The 21,828-nt window shown below is 53.7% G+C and overlaps 2 protein-coding genes across 2 annotated transcripts; both read right to left on the bottom strand.

Moving 5' to 3' along the window:
- Nucleotides 1-2,492: 2,492 nt before the first annotated feature.
- On the bottom strand, nt 2,493-2,901 carry HER10_EVM0003955 (uncharacterized protein; the record flags this gene model as incomplete). The annotated part of the gene is made up of 2 exons (XM_035473616.1): nt 2,493-2,526; nt 2,666-2,901. The coding sequence occupies 2 exons, from the start codon at nt 2,899-2,901 to the stop codon at nt 2,493-2,495; spliced, it is 270 nt and encodes an 89-aa protein (XP_035338228.1).
- Nucleotides 2,902-11,973: 9,072 nt separating this feature from the next.
- Nucleotides 11,974-17,622, bottom strand: HER10_EVM0006732 (uncharacterized protein). Its single transcript, XM_035476310.1, has 3 exons — nt 16,846-17,622; nt 13,701-16,701; nt 11,974-13,650 (listed from the first exon to the last, which is right to left on the bottom strand). The coding sequence occupies exons 1-3, from the start codon at nt 16,905-16,907 to the stop codon at nt 12,550-12,552; spliced, it is 4,164 nt and encodes a 1,387-aa protein (XP_035338482.1). The 5' UTR covers nt 16,908-17,622; the 3' UTR covers nt 11,974-12,549.
- Nucleotides 17,623-21,828: the final 4,206 nt, after the last annotated feature.

Below are 21,828 nucleotides of genomic sequence, written 5' to 3'. Positions count from 1 at the left end.
ACCCCCTCCCACTCCCGCTCAACACTGCTGCACTGCATCAACCCATCTCACCGGGAGTCTTTCCCACTCACCAACCCACCACAACTTCACCACTGTCTCAGAATCCTTTTCAATTTTCTCGAGTCCCGGCGAGTGGGAACCGCAGTTGAGGTACCCACCTACCCGTCCAAGATGGGTACCCACGTCTTTTGGTTCCCGTTGTCTTTTCACGTTCTCCCAAACACCCCTTTCCACTACCCCCGCCCGAATTCCCATGATACCATGAAGCCCATGCAAAGGCCTCCCGCGGCACTCCATTCTCCTCCGTGCGTCCGGCAAAGAAAGTAGCACCCCCTCCCCGAAATCCCGTCAGCACCTTGAACCACCACCATGCCAATGAAAACCCCAATTTCTTCGCGTCTTCCATATTTCCCATTCGCATACACATACGCACACACACACACACACACACACACACACCCCTGCTTTTGCACCACCACCCCTTATCGCAAGGCTGAGTCTCGGCCATCCAAACGAGGCTGGTCGTGGCCCCCAAAAACAGATTTCGTCTCCCTCAACCAATGGCGTGTAAGAGGCGGGCTCGACTGAGTGCTGATGCCTGCCTGCTGTTCCTTCGCCCGCCCGCCAGCCAGCCAGACCGAGGAGGGAGCAGCCGCCAACGACCGAGAGAGAGAGATCCTACTCGAAATAAAGTTCCCCACGGGCAGGATGGCATTGCATGGCCCGAACCTCTTGTACCCGAGCATTTCCTTTTCCCTTGGGGGAGGAATCCTTTCAACATCATTTGCCTGCTATTTTTCTATAAGCCCACACATTTGAAAGATGATTCCCCTTTCAGTAAAGTGCAAACAATACGCCAAAGTCCGCAAATACTTTTCTCTCTCTCTCTCTCCCAGGTTGCAACGTCGCTAACAAAACCCACTTTCCCGTAAACACTCCCCCCCCGTGACGAACCTCTGATTGGGGCCTATCTTGGGGTAACATGGCCCCGAATCTGCCTAACTTTGCAGGATCTTGACTCACTCTCCATCAAGCTATCTCGCCTTACACCGCTGAAGCCATTGTTTGCCACCTCCCGTTTTAACTCTTAGGCGATCGTGTCACAATCAATTGTGTCCTTGGAAGCTCTTGGAATTTCTTTCCAGATTGTCTCTATGTGATAATGTGGTCTCTCTAATACAATGATTCTCTGGCCAGATCGTCGTGCGTATCTGGCCCTCCAATTGCAACCAGCTCAATTCCTGCAGGGGTGGGCAAAATTGCCATACCGTGTGATTTTTTAACCAACCTCAGGAAGTTCCAGACAGCCCCGTGTAGTTTGGCAGTACAAAGATAAAAGTCTCCCTGAATGAGAAATGCTAATTGGTCGAATCTCAAAGAATCGAAACAAAATGATGTCTGGCATCAAAAGTTGTGTTGAGGTGAAGGAAGGCGCGCGTCATGACGCTCTTTTCTTCCTCGTTGCGGGCATTCCAGTTGCCCTTTTGCGTGTGTGTCTCTGCTGTTGACACCCGTCATTGGTTTTTTCCCCGTTGCTCCCAGAGCAACTCGTCTATCATCGGATGATGGTACAGATCATGTGAGAGAAGAAAGCAAGAGAGAGAAATCTTGGTAGAGAACAGAAGAAGAGTAAGTAGAGAGATTGAGAGAGAGAGAGAGAGAGAGAAGGCAACAACTCTGATATGCAACATTGGAAAGCAGAAAATGCAAGACATAACAAGGAAAAAAACAATGCAACAACAAAAAACCTCGCTCACCCTGGTAATCTCGTCAACCATCGCATGCGCAGCGATGCGCTTGTATCTTTCCGAACCTGAACGCCTGGTATCCTCCCGCCCGCCCGCCCGCCAAATGCATCGAAAACTCGTCCGTAAACTACACAAAGTTGAAAATGAGACCGTTGCCGAATGCCTGTAGAATCGAATCTTGCCGCCGCTGACTTGAAGAAGAAAAAAAGTCCCCCTCTTGAAACCCGAAGCGTAAACCCAAAGTGATGCCCCAAAGGCAGAGAAGATGAGGTCCAGCCCAATTAGAAGTTAGGCATCTCTTGTATGCATGTGTTCATCCCAACCGCCCAATGCAAGAAAAAAAACCCAAAACCAACGCTATGCATGTCCAATGTCGAAAGGGAAGGAAACCACATCCATTGAAAGAAGGAAGAAACCGAGATGGGAAAAGAGGAAAAGAAGGTCGGAAAAAGTTGAATGTCGAGAAGATGTCGAAGTTTGAGCGAGACCGGGGGGGCGTGGGCTTGGTGGAAGATGTCGTTTAATTGTAGCGCGCTGATGATGACAATTGATAGGCCGTAAAATGTTTCCGTCATGTTCGTGATCTCGTCTCTGTCTTCGATAACTTCGTTGCTGAACTTCATGGCAGGGCGTGATGGCGGAAAATAGGTTGTTGGTGTTGGTGGTAAAATGACCGGAGTGGAGGGATCCGTATAAGCCATTGGCCGGAGAGTCATCGCACAGCGGGAGGCGCCGATGAAGACATCAAACGGTCATGGCCGACGAAGAGGAGAGATAGCTGCGAGGGTGGCAGCGTTTGAGAGGCCGACCTTCCTCTGAAAGAGTATAGGTAGGTAACCCAAGTGCCGAATTGGAAAAGCAGCAGCTTGGGGGAGTGCCATGAACAGCAACCCATCATCGAAGACAAGACATTTCACCGGTAGTGGCGGGAGCCCTTGCTTGAATGGCTAGAGTGGTAGCCAGAGTCGGAGTATGAGTATTGTGATGCGTACGTGCTGTGTGATGAAGAGTGGGCATGGCAGGCGTATCCGACCAAAATCGTTCTGTTCTGGATGCTATGTCCTGGTCGGCCGTAGGCAGCGCATCTGTCAATGGCGTGCTGGTAGTAGAGGCAGCGGCATGCTGAGTAGAGCTCGACAAGTTGATAGCACATTGTGAACGTTGTTCAGAAGTACGTTGAGTGACTGAAGTGATGTATGGTGTGGAGGACTGAGGGATTGATCCCTGAGATATGAGTCGGGGGAGAGGATGGCTTTATCTCTTGAGGAACTTTGTGTGTTGTTGGTGTTTGGTTGGGGGGGGATATCGAGTTGAGCAATGATCAGAGAGACTGAAAGCTGCCAGGTATGCAGAGAAGCAAGGGGAACAAGGCAGAAATAGGAAATAGAAAAGGGAACCCAAGTGAGTGTGTTCGTGATGACTTATACTGGAGTAGACTAAGGATGGGGAGATGGAAAAGAGCGAAGGCATCACGACCTTATAGGCCTGGCAGCCTGGGAGGTCGTCACACGGGTAGGCAATTGGTAGATTGGTAGAGAGCCGTCTAAGGCAGCAGTGGGACCCTCTGGCAGTCGACAGTGGATGTCATCTGTCTGAGTGAGACCAATGACTAAGGCTGCATCTTGTGCATTAGAGCGGTATGCAGACCAGAGGTCTTGATGGCGCAGGGCAGGGCCAGGGAAAGGTGCCTTGCACCTTTCCATCATGGCCTGGTAAGGCGCAGCAAGTGAAAAAGGTGTGAGAAGAGAAAGAGTGAGTGCGAGCAGAACGAAGAGGTGAGCAGGCGGAGAGGAGGGGTGAGCGATGGAAAACGGGCTGGGGTGGAGGGGGGGTGAGAATGGCGGTGGGCGTGCGTACTCGAGCGAACTAGACAGGGCACATCAACGAGAGCCAAGTGAGGTACGTTAGGTACGGACTAGGTACGGATACCTTCCTGTGTATTCGTAGATGTAGGTGTGCACAAGTGGAGGGGGGGCTGGCTCCGATGGAGACTGGCGACGGGAGCCCTGAGGTAAGGGTGAAGGGGGAACGGGGGGGTCGGTCAAAAGAGTCATCTTCAGCATCCTTTCCAATCGAAACATCTCTCAAAATGGACACTGCCGGTCTGTCCCCATACTTTGGGTTGATGAGGTGCAGCAGGGCTGATGCGCGATGGGATGGAATGGGACGGGCATGGGTGGATGGTTGTACGAAACGAAAAGGAATCGACGAATGCCAATTGGTCCCGTCCGCGGTGTTGTACTCTGGAAGACGATATGGAATTGCAGTCGTGGTGCATGGTTGGTGAGCCATCTTTATTTCTCCCCTTGCGCCCAGAAACATTTCTGGAAACACAGATGCGCATCGCCGCATGCTGCTTAGGTTGTCGCATGCCGCATGTCGTGTGCTGCCGACTGCTGCCAGGTACTACTCCCTTCACCCCGAGGTAAGGTAAGGTAATTAGCCTCTCTTTGCTGACGATGATGCTGCTCGTCCGATCCAGCCATGACTGCCGCTGGCTGCCGCCTCGTGCTGTGGTTGCGCTTAATGGGCGAAATAGAGACCCCCAATTGTCTATTATCGGTTTGGTGGCACTGACTTCGACATCAGCACCAGCACCAGCTCTAGGCAGCGCATGGCACGAACGGCCCCAAGATAGCTCCATTGTCTTGGACCGCAGGGCTGACTCTGTGTCGCTGCACCGAGGTTCGTTACGCCTAGCCGTTTGTGATGCGGCGATCTTTTTGCGTTGCCCGGTGCTGCCGCCACGCAAATTCCTTCCACGAGGAGCAATAAGGTGTGATGGTGGTGGTGCTGTACTCCCCGTTGACTGATATCCTTTCCGAGGTTCCTAATCGATCGCGGGTGAACTCGATCTCGAATTATCCCATGTATTTCGATTTTCGATTGCTCGTCTGGCATACACGCTAACGGGGGACAGGCACCACTCGGTCGGAGCTTGGCCTCTTAGCCTACGGCTGCCATTGCTAAAAGAAGAACATGCCGGTCAGAGGTTCGCGAGCTGCCCCATAGAATCTGCCCTCCAAGTATGCACACCTTGGTGACCGCAACGCGCTGCCGCTTGATTGAAAGTGCATTTGCTATGTATGACGAGACTTGGCCCTCCAAATTCGCTGGCATGTCATCAAGATTGACCCGAGTTTCTAGTGTTGATCTGTCACCCGGTGGCTTCAGTTGCGCTCTGAGGCCCGCAACGGTTAATCGTTGAGGGTAAGCAGGGGGGGAGTTGTTCTGCCACGATGCAGCGTAGTTGGTCGCAGCACGACAGAACAGGGACGTGATCCAAGCGTCAGGTACCGATGGACGTCGTACAAATCTTTTGCTGTGATGGGCTGGCATGCGAGCGACCGGTTCGGATCTCCATCGTGGTTGAAGGAGGTCACCCTGGTACTCGTAGCGTCCAAGCTGGATTCTGAGTGGACAGTAACCGCAGCCTGCCTTGAGGTACGAATAAGTACGCTCAGGGTTGACGTATGGAGCAGACCGAAATGGAAGCAGTTGTCTCCATCCAATTGCCGAATATAGCTTGACCATAATAGGTTCAAATGGCAAGCTCCTTTGCACGGGTCAGTACCTTATGTTGATAGAGGTCGGCATAGATGACACTCGTGCTGACTGTCAGGAAAGAATAGCCATGCATCGAGGTAAGGTGAGATGCCCGTTATTATCGACCAAGTAACTCGACGCCCCAGCTAGGCGATCGTATACAAACAACTGTTCGTTGTGCTATTGTACCGGGATAAGGCTGTGCAATGGTGCATGCAGGCCATCCACCAGAGGTTCCACCATACTGTGGTGGCTGTCTTGGTAGTGCCTATTGGCCACAGTACGTTCCGAATTGGTGCTGGTGCTGACCATGACCGGGAGCTTCTGCATGCGAAGTTTCCATGCTCTTCCCAGTTATCGGGAGGATGGTCAGATCAAACGCGCTTAGTATCATGCCGTCATTGGAGGCCATGTCGAGATCAGACCCGGGCACCTGGTGAGAGAAACTCGGGCGGCCTTCTTGGATCGCAGGGTACCTGGTGATGGCTGAAAATGAGATGCGATGTGATGCCAGGGGCAGCGGATCCCAGTACTCCATGATCCATGGACGGGGGAGCTTGGATGAGCATCTCCTAGTCCCGTGGATAGGTAGAGTGGGCGAAAGGGAGGTAGGTGATCCAATGTGGACTATGTCTTGGATGCAACGGCTTCCGTCAATCCCCGTACACCGGCCAATGCAAGTCTCAAGGGGGACGAGCTGCCATTCGACCGATGCAAAGGCATGTTTGAGACTTTGATCGACGGGTCCTTCCCTCCAAACCCAAGGCTCCGGTATTGGCCCGTGAACCTGTCAACGGAATGGCTGGTGAGAAGAAGGCGAATGATTGCAGACAATCCTATGATAGCCCCGGGTTCGCAGCCCGTCCTTTTGGTTCATCGTCTTGGCCGTGGAAAGACATGTAGGCTGCTGGTTTCAAGTTCTGCAAGGCCTGTAGATGGAGAGCAGCAGCAGCACCACCACCACCATCGGCCTCACTATGCATGATTTCGCCGAGTCCTTCTGGAATTTCGAAAGCAGGCATCGGTGTGCAATTGGAGTGGCTGCAGGTACTTGCTAGTGTATGGTTGATATCCGTAGATGTGTGTAGTAGGTAGGTATCAGACTAGACGCGGCAGAGTGAGGGAGCCTGCAACGGCGTTGACGAGCAGTTGACGATAGCAATGCAGCTAGATCCAAAAAAACTTGCATGAGGGCTGTCGGTCAACGCAGGCACAGGACGCAGGTCAGCGGACGGATTTGGCGTCATGTCAAGTGTGTGTATCCTTTGCTACGTGGTGGTGTTAGTGGTGGTCGTCGAGACAGAAAAAGAGCGTCAGAGGTGCAGTACAGAAGCTAAGCCGATGAGAGTGAGATCATAGGTAGGTAGAGCAAAGCGATTTCTACCTAAGGTAGGACTCGAGACTTCAGAGAAAGAGAGAAAAAGAGAGGGAGAAAGGCCCATGGGAGTCTGGGCCAAGGACTCCTGCTGCCCTGGGCTGCTGCATGGGCCATGCTTGAGTCCGAACTCCAGGGTCTGGGAAAGGATGGATCGTGTGGTCAAAAGAATGGAAGGGTATCTGTACCTACCCAGCAAGGTACCTTACGTAGTAAGGTAGTGATGAAGGAAGGCGAGGTCCACTGGTGGTGAAGGAAACGGGCAAGAGGTATGAGGGTGTGCTGCCTGGGATGCCTGGGCGAGCGACGATGCAGTGGGAACTTGGAAGGAACATGGGGATGCAGGTTTGCCAAAAAGGGCAAGTTCGTGTGCTTGATTACGAAAGCTTGCGCCCGCCAAGCCCTTCCAATTCGCCCATTTGACTGGTGCGCACAGGCAATGGCAGGCATGGCCCTCACGTGCTCGTCTTCACTGCCTCCCCGGCTCCGTTCAGGTGACAGACCGCTTCCGTGGGAGGTTCACTAGCGACGTACTTCTGGGTAGGGATTCTTGGCCGTCGTCCATACACATTCGAGAGAAATGCACCAATTTCAGCATTTTTTACAATTCGTCCATGTGCTGCAACTTGAACTAGGATTTGTCACTGGCGACTCCGAAACGATGCGTCACAACTTCATATCCTATGACAAGACCACGGCTTTGGTTGTAACGCGGGTCTCATTGCATCACCCGTCAGTCGTCACCTCTATGGCTCTGCCCACCATCTACGGAGTACCCTCTCGCTATTTGGCCTCAATCCTGATAGCCGGCTGGCTAACACGACGGACGGGATTCGGAGGACGGTCCGCGGTCCAACATGGCCGTCTTACACGATGTCTTGGTTCAGGGTCCCGCTCGCTAGACCGCACGCTTGCCTAGAGAGTACACGAACACGCCCCCATCCAATCACTCAACTAGGTACACTTCTCTACTTCTGGCCCTTGGGAAGACAGCTCTTCGGCTGGCTGTTGATTGAGGCGCTTCAGGGACAGATCCAGGAACCCGTAAAGATGAGAAAGCACAGTTGGATTCGGCGGAGCTTCAGACCAGTCGGCCAACAAATTCATCGTAATTCACAGCATTGTGGTGCTCGATGCACGACCAACACAGGCACTCCACCGTCGCACTGGGGCCGATGCATCTCGTGCAAGACGGGCCCGATACAAGACCTGCGTCAAAGTCCTGCAGCCCACTACCGCCGACCGTACGAAGTACCGCAAAATGCCAGAAATTAGATACACCAAGACATTACGAGGCCTTTGTGTAACCCCAACCCTAGGCTATTACTCTCGACTCTCGAGACCATAGAGCCCCCCAAGTGCCAAAGATTCTAATGTCGCCTAGAGCAGCCTGCGCTCACCGAAAGCCCCAAATCCGGCTCACCAAGACATGTCTTCGCCCGGTCAAGGGTCGCGACCCGGGTTCACGTCCTCAACGGTCGAAATTGCCGCGCAATCACGAATGCGCGTCTTTCGGTGCCCGATGGCGAACGGTCCGATGCCACATCTATCCCGTGGCTTGCCACTCCGAGCGCCCGGCGGGTAGGCCCATCTGCGGGACCGGGCGGAGAGGTGGAGGATGCAGCATTAGGAACCCCGCCGGTTGGGGTTATGCCAATCGAAGAGCACTCTCGAACCCCTCATCCTCATCCCCGTACGAATACCACGTCCGACATTCATGACCGGACTTGATTGTATTGCTACCTTGTTCTATTAGCAGCGGTACGGACTAATTACCTCGGACGAAAGCTGCGATGATACGTCGGCCGATATCACTTACTCTATACCTGATTCTGCGGGATAATCAACCTCTTCGCGTCTGCGTATCTGCAGAATCCACGAGCAAGTCCAAGTAAAGAATCGGACCATCATTATGCACTTCAAATGACTCTATCTCGCTATGACTGCTTCGAGATTGCAGCAGCCTCGTCGAGCCGATTCATATTTCACTTTGTGGGGGATCCTCACTAGGAGCAAGGATTTGCTGTCTCGCAAGGAGCGCAAGCGATTGGGCAGTGACCGAACCAGCGATGCCATTCGACCTGCCACTGGACGTCATCCAGGGATCGACCCCTCGTTGTCGTCGCCATGGGTGAGTTACGGCCCCTGTCTACTTAGCTTCGACACAGCCTCGCAGTCAGCAAGCCACCGCGACTGAACCACAAGGGCCTCTTCCCATCACGGTGGGATCAAGAGTCCCGGTCCACTTTTATCTACCGCTCAACGCCGCCGCCCCGTCTCTCCCACCACGTCTTGGCCGGAGTCGCCGTCGGTCTTGTGTGGGGCTTTCTGCTCAACATGTCCACACTTCGACGTGTTCAACTGCCGCCGTGCCGTTCAAACCTCAGAGTATACCGTCATTTCCTCCTAGGTTTCTCACTTGTTGAAACACAAACAAGCACGATGCATGCGTGCCCCCCGGATGCCTGTCTAGTCGGTCTGAAGTCTCTCCGCTCATTATCCGCTGCAAATGCACTAATCGTGGGAATCTTACGAGTTACCCTACTCCGCGCCTTTTCAACCCGTCATCAGCATCATTCTGCATCAATGCACCCGGAAACCCGCACTTCTCTCCCACTAGCAGCATGTCTCGAACATGGAGCTCCCCGGCGTTGTTTGTGTTGGCAATACCCTATACCGTGTCATCAAGAAGAGATCACGGGAAAGCACAACCCTTTCCCTCTGTTTCCTACTCTCCACTGGTTCGGTCTTCCATTGCGGCAAGGGATCGTGATCCAGGACTGCACGTCGCAAGTGAAGCAGCAGGGCCGGTGGAAGTTGGCGCCGGCTTGTGCTGAACCACAGTAAGGCGTCCCCAGCCACACCCCGTTTCCAAATCCGTGCCTCGGCCGGTGTGTTCCCTGCAACGGTTCCCGCGCCGTCCTAACTTGGTCTGTTTAGTGTTTCCTGTCAGGCTGACCCGTGCCACATCCACTACAGAGCAAACGAACGGTTGAACCTCACTGCTGTCAGGACTCAGTGGTCACCAGGCCCACTCCAATAGAAAAGTCCCCGAGCCGTGCTGTGGCTTTCCTCTGTTCCCGCACCCATGTCTCAGCTCCAGTGTTGGCCTCTTCCCGCGGCCACACGCCCCTGGCGATCGAGAAGATATGCCGGGCTAATTGACAAGTCCTGGCGTACCGGTACGACCAGAATATTTTGATACAGCGGGAGCATTAGGTGCTACCTACCTCCAAGAGATTCGATACCGAACTCCTTCTTTGTTGCAACAATGTCTCGAAACAACAAAGTCCTATCAAGTGGCAAATGTGAGGCTCAATGTCGAACGGGGTGGTCTCGACCTCGGCAAGGACCCCACGCCTAGGAAACAAGCGCTCGGAGAAGGAACCAGCCATCCCATTCTCCGCTCCAGCAACCTCTAGGCAGTCGTTTTTCTCGGCGCTCGCAAACCGTCCAAGCTTTGACGGTTTGCCGATCATTGACATCCGCGCGGATCCGTGGGGCCAAAAACACTCGTCACACACGCGATGAGAAAGGCGTGGTGAATCCTACAAGGCATTCTCGTGCGCTTCCCGATTCTCCCCCACCAATGTCGTCAGAAAGAGAGCCGCCTTGCCGCCAGCGAGCCTGGACTCCCTCCCGATGGGTCGTTCCGGCAGGATTCATCCTTCACATTCGCTGTCGGTGTCCGTACAGAACCGTACAGCAGCCCTTCGTGTTCTTTCTTTTCCACCATTTCCGCCGTCTTTGGTCCCGCGAAAGCAGAAGGTACACCCCCCGGCCAAACACCCGCCCGAACGGCCCCGAAATGCAATACCGCAGCCGCACCGCAAGCGCGCATTTGCTCCACAGCCAGGGATCAACCCATATATCTTTCAGCTACGCCGGGGTCTTGTCTTGTGCCCTTGCCCTTGACCTTTTGACGCTGTGCCGCCGCATTCCCTGCCGCAGTACGGATGATTAAGGGGGTCCCAATGTGTTCATTCCTCTGCGGTCAAGGGGACCACGGGATGTGAAACATGAGATCATGGAGGCTTTGGGGCCTTGGAATGGCCTAGGCTCTTTCTCTCTTCGTTTTGTCTTTCGAGACCCACGATCTCAAGCCAATGCTCGGCCTTGAAGAGAAGTGAAGTCCATTGAGTCAAGATCGCAGGTGGAACCCCCCGGCTCCCCCCCCCCCTCCCCTCCACCGTTCCTCGTCCCGTGGAGCACCAAGCATCTAAAGCGGCAGAGTCAAGAGTCATGAAGGATCCCGGGTCCTCCCTCATGGTCTGATATACTTCCGAACCCAAGTGCTATCTCATCGCAGCCATCAGTGCCAAGGACCATTGGGAGACAATGAGCGATCCAAGACTTCTCCATGCCCGGGTACGAAGGGTGGTGGACATTTGCTGCCTGCAGTATGTATGTCTTTATGATACAGCACACATTGCGATTACCCTCTCAACTTCCAAACCGTTCTTCTCAACCACTCGTCATCAGGTCCATTGGAGTCCAACATTGTTACCTAGAAACATCCCCCCCCTCTCAAAGCCAGCATGGCGCAAGCCTTCCGGCCCCCAAATAATCCAGGGTCCGGTAGTTGGGGACTCGAGGGCGTGGGAAAAGAAACGGCGTGGCGTCTGTAATTCCGAGTCCCTTCCCCCCCAAAAAGGCCAAGGAGGCCTCGACCACCCGTTTGAATCATAGATCCCTTCCATCTGCCTCGCGGAAAACAGATACCTACCTAGCAAGAGAGATCCCAATGCGTCGGTAGGTAGACCTACTAGGGCGTACGGAGTACAGGGCACGCCAATCCAAGCCCATCGCCGCCCATCTACCTTACCCTACCTTCCCTTCCCTCACCCCCTGCTTTCCTCGCCACCCGGCACCCCTAGCCAGACGTCTACATCACATCACGAGATACCTAGATAATCCAGGCCAAACAAGAGGTCACAAATCTCAATTGCCTACATTCTATGTATGCCTACCTTTACGAGGTGTCCGTCTTCTTTCCCTTGCTACGCCTCTCCGTTTCCATCAAAGTTACCCTATCGTGATGTTTGTCTCTCCTTGTTTTGCAACATCTGTGTTTCCTGTGATTTCTTGTAGCCTACGAGGCATACTCACGCCTGGACTCTCTTTCTCCATTCCTTATCCTGATTCAAAACCATCGCAACGGCGTAGATACCAGACAAGACCGTCAGCCTACGTACCCTACCAAGTAACCTTCCCACCTTCCTCACATTTGCATAGCAGTCCTAATGTCACGATACACCAAACACACACCTCCCAGTCAAGATGGAGCGTCCATTCGTTAGAAAAGGGCCATTCGTCATTATTAATATACATATATTTGCCTACATCTCTATCTCTCTCGTGGTGATCGTGATAGGCAACAACACACAAAATAGCAGGTCGCGTACAGCCGGACCTGGCCCTATCCGTCGCGGCCGAGAAACCAGCCACTCCTCCATACACTACTCCACACCGGCGAGCCTCGGACTCACGTCTTCCGTGTGTGTTTATATATGCGTAGAAACGGAGATACGTTTGGGGGGAAAAGAAAATAATGCGGTTTGTTTTTATGACAACAGGGCTTTCAGCCCGCAACCCCCGACTGCGTACTCTTCATGGAGAGAACAGCCCTTTCATGCCTAAATTTGACTCCTTTCCTCCCGGTTGTGACTTTCTCTCGTGCTGGGTATTGCGTCACTCCATTCAAACGTGGTCATGGCGCAGGAACATGTTCGCTGTTCGTAAGGGATGTAGCGCAGAGAGGGAATAAAAAAACAACAATCAACTACCCAATGCCTCATAAACCACATCTAACAAGCGCTTCAATACTTCTATTCGTCTTCTGTATGTGCGGCGACCACAGAGTCATTGAGAGGGTGTTGCTCACAAACCCCTCCGACTCATGGCTGCAGTGGCTCCGGCGGAAGCCAAGTCTTGTTTGGCGCTGACGCTCCTAATTGCCGCGCGCGGGAGACTGCTAGTGCCAATGGTGACACCTCCCTGGCCTGTGCTGGTTCGTTTGGCTGTAGCAACGTGAACCGTTCCACTGGTGGCTACAGATGGCCTGCGAGATGATGCCGTTGACACGGGCTTGTGAGGGCTCGCGCCGCTCACGTCTCGGGATCGAATACCGCTCTTGAGCCCGGAAGCCGGAGGTTCGGGAAGAGGTCGCGGCGCACCAACGGTGTGGCGCTTCACGGGCGACGCCTCACGTGCCGTCGGAACTCGGGGCAGAGGAGCGCTCATCTTCTTGCCGCTGATAAACTCGTGGTGGATGGCTTCCTCAGGCTTGAGACGCCTGTCGGGGTCCCATCTCAGACATCTCGCAAGGAAGTCCAGGAATGCCTCATCGTCGCACTTAAGGACCTGTTGCAGTGTCTTTGAACTAGGGCGGCGCCTCCGGCCCTTGGAGGACACGGTCAGGCGCGGCTTGCCCATGGAGTCGAAGAAGAGCTTCTTGCGGGTGCTCTTCTCGATAAGATGCTTCTCTGGTGGACCAAAGACCTCCATGATGCAGGCAAGTTGCTCCTGCTCATTCTCTCCAGGGAAGATTGGGACTCCCGTGTAGAGCTCGGCGAGGATACATCCGAGACTCCACATGTCGATGGGCATACCATACGTCATGCCTAGGATGACCTCGGGTGATCGATAGAATCGAGACTGAATATAGGTATACACCTTTTCATTTTCGAAACAACTAGAGCCAAAGTCGATGACCTTGATCTCCGAGTGCAGCGGGTGCCGAAGCAGGATGTTTTCGGGCTTGAGATCGCAGTGGATGACCTTGTGCTGCTTCAGCAGATTCAGGGAGCTCAACATCTGTTTCGTCATTCGCCTAATGAGCTTGAGTGAGAATCCGCGGAAAGCGTTTGCTTTGATGAATTCGTAGAGATTCATGTCCAGAAGTTCGGTGGAGATGCATAGATGTCCCCGGAAGTAAAAGCTGTGAGTAAAGTTGACCATGCTGTGTCGGTTTTTGGGGTCCTGTAATCAGAATTAGCCAGAGCGCTGCCTACAGGTTCGGAATCACTTACCCATTCGCGAAGCTTCTGCAGAATGTTGACTTCTACAAGAGCCTGCTGATGGAACCTCTTCTTATTGCGAATAATCTTCACAGCCACGAGCACACCCGTCTTGTGGTCAATGCACCGCACAACTTGACCGAAACTTCCCTTGCCAAGTACGTCGATAATTTCGTACCGGTACGAAAGATGGTCTCCCGGTACAATGGTATAGTCTCCACGTTCGTCATCGTAACCAAAGTTGGGGGCATCAGATTGAAGATCGCCCACAATCTTGCGCGCGTTCTGCGTGCCGCAAAAGTAGACATCGTTGTAATCAACGATTTCACCACGCTCATAGATGTTGAGCATGGCGATCCGAATAGCTTCCTGGGCACCGACTCGTTCCTTTGGCGTCGCACGTTTCCGTAATGCGTCGAGGGTCCTAGCCGCGATCTCCGTCTCTTTCCTTCTCGAGCCCATCTTCTTCATCTCTTCCTCGGCAACTAGGTCATCCTTGTCGAGCTCAGCAGTCCACGGGTCGTGGTGACGCATGGTCGTTGCTGATGCCTTCGGGCGCAGAATCTTCTGCATGACGGAAGGGTTGTGCGGGTCGTTGACAGTCTTGGGGACGGAGGCCGAGGTCCAGTTCTCACTCTTAGTTCTATCATGGCCCAGGCTCGCTGCTGAGCTCTTTCTCCTCCTTGATTCGAGGTACGAGTTACTCGCCTTGACAGACGGGCTTGGGCTGTTCTTGGCTGAGCTAAGATTCCCGACCGTTGCAGAAATAGGCAACCGCGGCGGTGGCATCTGCTCTTTACTAATGCTGCGTTCAACAGTCTTTTCCGATGTGCTAGCTTTCGAATCCGTCTTAGAGGTGTTACGTTTCCACGACAAGCTTAACTTCCTACGTAAAGAGCTCATTGAGGACGGAGTAGGTGGTTCTTCCGGATCCGAGATTGGCGGCGTGGGAGACTTTGCTTTCACAGGCCGTTGGGCACGGGGTCCAGAAGGTTTCTGCGGTGGCTTTACTTCGAGAGGTTCCGTGATATTTCCAAGGTCGCCTGTCTGTGACCTCTTGAGGAAAGCAGGATCGGCGCCGGGCTTGGGCACTGAGGAGGACAAGAATGGAGACACGCTGGGCTTTCTAGTCGCTTTATAAGGTACCGGTATCGGGACCCCTGCGAAAGACTCGGACGAGCTTGTGCCGTCAGCACCTGATGCACTATCAATTCGGGAGTGGTGCACAGTGCTGCTGCTTCGCAAATTGGGGAAATCAGACTTGTCGTCCTGTCTGTTTCTTGAGAAGAAGGAGCTTTTCGACGCGGTCATGGGGGTAGTCGGTGTCTTTGCGATGATGCGTGAGGGAGGGGGGCTCAGGTTTCGATCAGGGCCATTTTGGCCCAAAGCTGCAATCTTCGCGGTCGTCGATGGGTTCAGCGGGCCGACAGTAATCGGGGGCAGCCGCACGGGTGGAGGGTTCTTCCTCGATTGGGGAACGTTCCCCTTCTTTTCGGCATCCAAGGGAGCCGCATTCGTCGACTTCCGGGTACTAGCCTTTCGGGCGACCTTAACAGCGGGTTCGGGGAGGGATGGTATGGAGAAACTGCCAGTTGAATTGCTGTTGATGCTGCTAGCATCCGCTGCGAGGTTGGCTTTGCGCTTATCCAAAAACGATGCCTCCGTGGCTGACTGCTGTGGTGATTCGTACGCTTTCGGAATAGCAGGCACAGGTGGGACGTCCTCCTCGTCATCGGCGGAATGGGGGTTATGATTATGCGGGTTCGACGACTTTGGCGCCGGTAGCCGCGATGTAGTACCTCCCGCGACAGGCGCTCGAGGTTGAATTGAGCCTGTAGATGTTCTCACTGTATTGAAACTGTTGGTTGAGGTGATGGAAAGGCCGGAGCTGTACGATTTTCTGTTGATGTCCGGGGTCGTCCGGGAGGACGATGGCGTGGCAGATGTCTTCCGGGGTATCATTGATGGTGATCGAGAGTGCTCTCGATGCTCGAGCGGCGGCGGTGGCGGCGCGTTGGCCGCCTGGTTGAGACTCGGAGTTTGGTGCATGGACATGCGCTTCAATCTTCGCGTGTCCGTAGGACTGATGGTCCTGGCACCAAGTCCGCTTGCGTGCGACGCATGCTGCCCCCCAGGCATCATAGACTGCCTTTTTGATTGGGCCGAACCGTTATTAGTTCCTTTGCTGCCGCCTCGAGGGGATCTCGGAGAAATCGTTGAAAGGCGGGTGTTGTCTGGTGTTGATAAGTTGGCAGTATTTGATCGGGGAAGCGGCTGGTGCATCGACTTGGCCTTTGTCGCTCTACTGTTGGCGAGATTCCGGGGAGTCTCAAAGCCCATGCCGGCACCGGCATCCATCGAGGTCCGAGAGAAATCCGTTCCACTGCCAACGGTGCCCATCAGGCTCGGTCTTCGACGTTGAGCAGTATTACTGCCAAAGTCAGTTTCAATGACGCCCGGGCCGATGGATTTCCTGGGTGGCTTCGCAATGTTGGTGTTTGATACTGGAGGGTAGTGGCTTTGTCGTCGGGACCTCGCTGCGGCCGTTGACGCGTCTGCAGCGGACGAAGGCCCAGAAGCGATGGATGAGATGCTTGGTTGTCTGCTGGACGTGCTAGGTCTTCTCAAGATTGAACCAGATCTTCCAGGGCGAGTGACGGGAGGTGGGATTCCACCACGCGCAGACGCGCCATTCTGGGAGATGTTTGAGACCCCGCCCATCTTGTCGGTCATGCTCTCCGAGTCGAGAATACTACCTTGACCGGTCGGATTCGGAAATTGAGTCAATTTGAAGTCGTGTGAGGCCGACTCGAGACTGCTCTGGAGGTCGTCGAAGCTGACCGAGGGCAGAAAATCGTAGGAAGGTGTCGAGTCTGCTACTTCGTTCGCGGCGCCATTCCGTCCAAAAGAAAAAAGAGGGTGGTTGTTGGCTGAAGATGCACTGAGCATTGGACCGCCGGCGAATGAGCCCTTTGAGGGTGAGTTGGTTTGCGAGTCTGGGATTCCCCTATTACTGCAGCAATCATCGGGTCAGCTCTCTGTAAGGTAGTTATCCACCCAGGGATGCATGGGTCAGGGCATAACAAAGCGGCGTGAACAGCAACGAAGGAGCGAGGGCAAAGTTGAAAGGGGGAAGTGGGAATGGGAATTAGCATACAGTCTGGTCGGGGACTGGTTCGCCGGTCGTGGGCCAGCAGGTATTCTATGCTCCCTTATCATGTGTACGCGGTGCAACGGCCAGCGCGCAGATCATGCGAGCGTTGGACGTGATATGGCGTGAAGGCGAGGGCGGCAGAATGTTTCGAGGGGGAGAGTGTCGAATCAAGTCGGGATTGTCGACACAACGGCGCTGAAGATCGGGTTCGCGATGCGATGCGGGCGAGCTCAGTCCTGTCAGGGAGCTGAGGGCATTGAAAAAGCTACCTCATTCCGGGACAACACTGGACAGGCACAGGACGACAAAGGGCGGATGGATGAAGGGTTGGCGGTGTTGGTTGGGGTGACAGAAGGGACAGAATTTTGAAGATGCGAGGATTGGCGTTGGTCGAAAGGAGGCGGGCACGGGAGGCGTAAACCACCAAACTCGGCCTACGGTAAGGTAGGAGTGAGGTTGGAGAGGGCCGGTGCAGAGATGAGAGGACGACGACGACAACGACGAGTACTGCGAATGGGCCGGACCTCTCTTTCTGGCGGGCTGCGTGTGTCTACTGGTTGTTTTTGTTCGAGAAAGAAGGACCCGCCGCTTAAGTTGTCAGTGTGGTGGACAGTGGACTGGTGGTAGGCGGGCGGGCAGGTTACGACCAGGGTAAGGTAGGTGGTGGAGCGTGCAGTGTGGATGGGGGATGGAGCCAGGAACGAGCACTAGAGAAGAGAGCACTGGAGCCTCTAAGAATTTTTGTCTTCTTTTTTTGCTCTTCCTCGTTGTTTCTTGAACCCCCCGTCAAAGTGGTACGAAGATGCGAATGAGAAGCGGTACATCAGTGTGGAGGAAAGACGGGCAGAGAAGTGGATTGTCATTTGAGATAGACGGCAGCACAAGAGTGAGAAAGAGAGAGCAGTAAGGTACTTCCTGGTTACCTGAGGTTAGCCCGAACGGGGGGGAACTCTGGAGTAGGTACCTAGGTCTGGAGTGCGAGGTCACTCACAGAGTCCCGTCCCTTTAGTTTATTGTTAAGGTATCAGTACCTTAGCTTATGGCGCAAAGGCACAAGATGCCCAAGGCGAGGTCAGGCAGGCACATACAAACAAACATGGAATGCTATTCGTAGGTACAGAGTACTAGTAGTAGGTAGTAATCATTAACCACCCGATACGTTCCGTCACCCAGTCCCGTCAGGTTGTCAATTAGGTACGCAACTCCCGGCCATTCTCTGAGGGGAGGATCTGTCATGCACCTCGCGACTGACCTGAGGGGGCTTGCTAACATCTAAGGCAGGCCGATGCAGTAGTAGTGCGGGAAACGGGACCAATGTTGGTAGACTAAGTGAGCACCAATGTCCAGTTGATTGAGGGGAGTCGAGAGAGTTTATCCGTAAGGTAAGGTAAGGTACCATGTGCGGTTCAGGAACACACACCACTTTGCATGCGCTACTCCGTGCAGCTGCAGCACATTTCCGCAGGACCGTTCTAGCGGCCAACCTTGGGCAAATGACGGGGGGGAAACATCCATCTGAATCGAAATGGGGGGGGAGAAAAACAAAAATGCGGCGGCGGGTGATGATGGAGTCCCTGGACCATGAATGCGAGCGAGGAAGAAAAAAAAAGGGTGGTGGTCGGTGCAGTGCCCGCCGGCCCCTCACTCACATTTTGGCAAGAGCGAGAGAAAGGGAGGTCGGGGGACCGCTCCGACAGGGATCACCTGCTGATTGCACGAATTGCGCCAGTTGCTCATTAGACGTATGTATCAATCAGTACCTTGCCTTAGATTTTGCCATCAAGAGGTACAGATGATTTGTATCTTGAGGTTAGGCAGGAAAGAGCGTACTGCGGGAGAAGTGTCTCTCTCCTTCTATTAATGTTATCACCACTCAATATCTATTCAAGAGGCAAGAGCAAGATACTTAGGGTACTCCGTAGTATCTGCCTTACTTCGCAGGTACCCATGGCTGCGGGGCGGTTCGTACCTCACACCGCATTCCCAGGGAAGGAACTCTCAAAAAACCACCAGGTCGGTGTGATCAAATGATGGAACCCGTCAAGTCTAATAGCGTGCTTTGGACCCCCTTCTATTCCCCAATTCCCCTCTTCCTTGAGCCCCTTGGACAAATGGCCGCTAAATAACCTCGACAAAGACAAAATGGGCCAAATCTCATGAACCAAGCGGATACCTTCTTTTGTACGGACTACAGAGTGCAGATACCTCGAATCCATCGCATTTCATTCTCTGCAGTCTCCAGATCATACGGAATACCTTGTGGATGCCAATACTGAATACTCTATCAAGCAATTTAGCAACTCGGCACCATTTCCGTCCACCAACCGACCGACCCAAGTTTGTGGCTTGCCCTAAGTCTGAATACCCCGTACGAATACACATCTCTTCCCGCTATCTCTACGAAGGTTCCAGAGAAACTCGGACCCTGGCCGTTGAAGCGCGATCTGCGGCAGCGGATTCTCTCATTTACCCAAGATTCTGCTGTCCACCATTACGAGCAGCCAAATATCCAGGCACTGATTGATACAAATACCTACCATCCGTGCTTACTTTGCATCTACGGAGTAGACTAAAGACAGATATACCGGTCTACATGACCTCTCCGATAGGCACAAGGCGTCGGCTGCCAACATCATCTAGCATCTAATGTCAACGCCTCGCACGTATGGGGAGCTTGGCTAGCACGGCGAGGTTGACATCAACTCTATTCATACGGAGTACTCTTCCCATACAACCGAATAAGCACGACTCGCCCAGGTCCCAGCGACCCAGATCAAGTTTCGGGTTGTTGCAGCCGTCGCACGCGTGTACGTAGTATGCTTCGCAGGCGTCGTCTCTCAGTCAGCGACTTTCGCGTTGCTGCATCCCATCTTCTCGTCGCTCTCTGTCTTTACTCCGTAATTCGTTCCAAACTTTGCCGCGACTCGTCCCAAATTGAGGGGCATCCAACTGTCGAAAAGAGCTTCCCGCGTTTGCCAAGCTCGCTGCTATTTCGACGCGTCTCTTGTTTCCGATTAGGGCCAATTGGGACACTGCCGCGCCCGCCATCACGGTCCAGCAGCAGTTCGGAGCTCCTAAGATGCGTCCCTGCGTCACCGCGGGCCGTTTGTTGTCCTCGTCGCCGCATCAACCAAGAGGAAGACCCTGGGGGGAAAAGTGGCATGGGGGTGACGGGTGAGGGTCAGGTGTCTCAACGCCCAAAAGCAAGATGCCCATCTGTCCAGTGGAATTTGGGGGTTCTGTGGCAAAACGGCCTGCTAGCCAGGATTCCGAATGCATGGGGGTCCCGCCATATGCAATCTGCAATCTGCAATCCTCCTCTCCGCCGCCCGTTCTTGGAGGAACACCGGTCGGTATTCAACCACAGCCAACCAAACCGTTTCCCGACAAGACGCCCGTCACGTAATTTGTCCGTTGTGGTCCTGTGCCGAGGATCGCAGGAAGTTCATCCCTCGTCTCCTAGGACGACCATTGACGAGCCCAATGCCAACGTCGACGGGAGTCAGCAGTGCTTCTCGCAATATTCAAATGCCTTCCTTTTAGACACCTGTTCTACCTGTATACCCTTTGGTATGGAGTAGCCAACGTGGACTTATAGCATTGGGCGGGTCACCGTCACAGGCTGGCAATGGCAAACCCTAGCTTCTAAGGATTGGCTCTTCGTTCGGCCCCGGGCGGTGACTTGTCTTACGGGATGGATTGATAATTTGCTTTTGCAACCAACGGTACGAATACCTGTCACTTGTCATTCGCAACAGTTGGCCGACCTAGCAGCCCAATAGAGGACACTGACAACCGAAACATTCGCCGTGCGTTCTGTGGACCTTGAACGCGATGTTCAAAAATTGCTCCATGCAACTTTAGCTGGTCGACTACTGAGCAAATGTCTGACAGGCTCTTCATATATACGCAGTACTCTTTTCGCTTGCAGATCAAAGCTGTCAGAGCAACTTCGGTTGCGGCCGACTATTGGTTAGCCAGAGGAATTTCTGGACACTCATATGAAGGGACATGACACATCAACACAAAACCGCATCGCCTTGGTTCCTGATGCAGACCATCATTTCGTGGGATATTGTTTTGCCCAGGCCAACGACCAATCACCGAACACCATCTCCGGGCCTCTGCGTTTGTTTTCTTAACGAGGTGCTGCTATAGTCCTGAACCACACCGCCTGCCTCATCGTCTCGCAGAACCGGGGCCTAGTAGATCTCTGTTTCGAACTGCCTCCGTCTGTAATGCGAGCCATCAAATTTGGGATCTACAGCGCACTGACAGTCACAAACCAATTCGTCTTTGGAGATTCCATCAGCAACAAGTCATCTCATGTGGACTTTGGGAGGTTTGGTGACAAGAGCGAGCAGAACCAATCGGCGATCCAAACCCAACTCATAAGTGCATCGCCTCACCTGAGCTATAGAATAAGGTTCGATCGAGTTGGCGAACCGTCAACGGAGCATTATCAAGCCTCGAAGCAGCCCGCTAGGTCGATGTCCATTATTGAAGCCTGAAAGTGGCTTTTCAAGATTACATTTGAAGCTCTCGGCAAGAACTCCTGAGTCTTGATAAGCTCTCCAGCTCTTATTACGACTCGCTACCCGATCATTGATCTACCCAAGGCGCTGCCTCCAAGTCAAAAGAAACACTGACCTCTGGCTCCATTTCAGCCCCGAGCCTGGGCTGTGTCGAGTCCCCAGCTTTTGCGCCTAACGCCCAACAGTTAAGGATCAATCATCCCGCCCCTCGTGTACGAAGATAGCGTGTACAGAAGTACGGTTACTACGGGCAGACGAGCAGAGTACGGTACGCTTGTCACCGCGCCGCCGATAGTCTTAGAGCTCAAGCTTGCCACAGGGCAGGTCAACCTTGCCCTGAATAACTTGGACTGGCATGCGATGGCAGAAACAAGACAGGGACCGAGCTGATCAAGGGATGCATGCCTCCTTTTCTCTCTGGTGACTCTGGCGTCGGTCTGCCCAATTCCGT

This window comes from Colletotrichum scovillei (genome assembly GCF_011075155.1).
Source record: "Colletotrichum scovillei strain TJNH1 chromosome Unknown Contig00001, whole genome shotgun sequence".
NCBI lineage: Eukaryota > Fungi > Ascomycota > Sordariomycetes > Glomerellales > Glomerellaceae > Colletotrichum > Colletotrichum scovillei.
The sequence above is the reverse complement of the archived record's forward strand: the minus strand, read 5'-3'. Positions and strand labels throughout refer to the sequence as shown.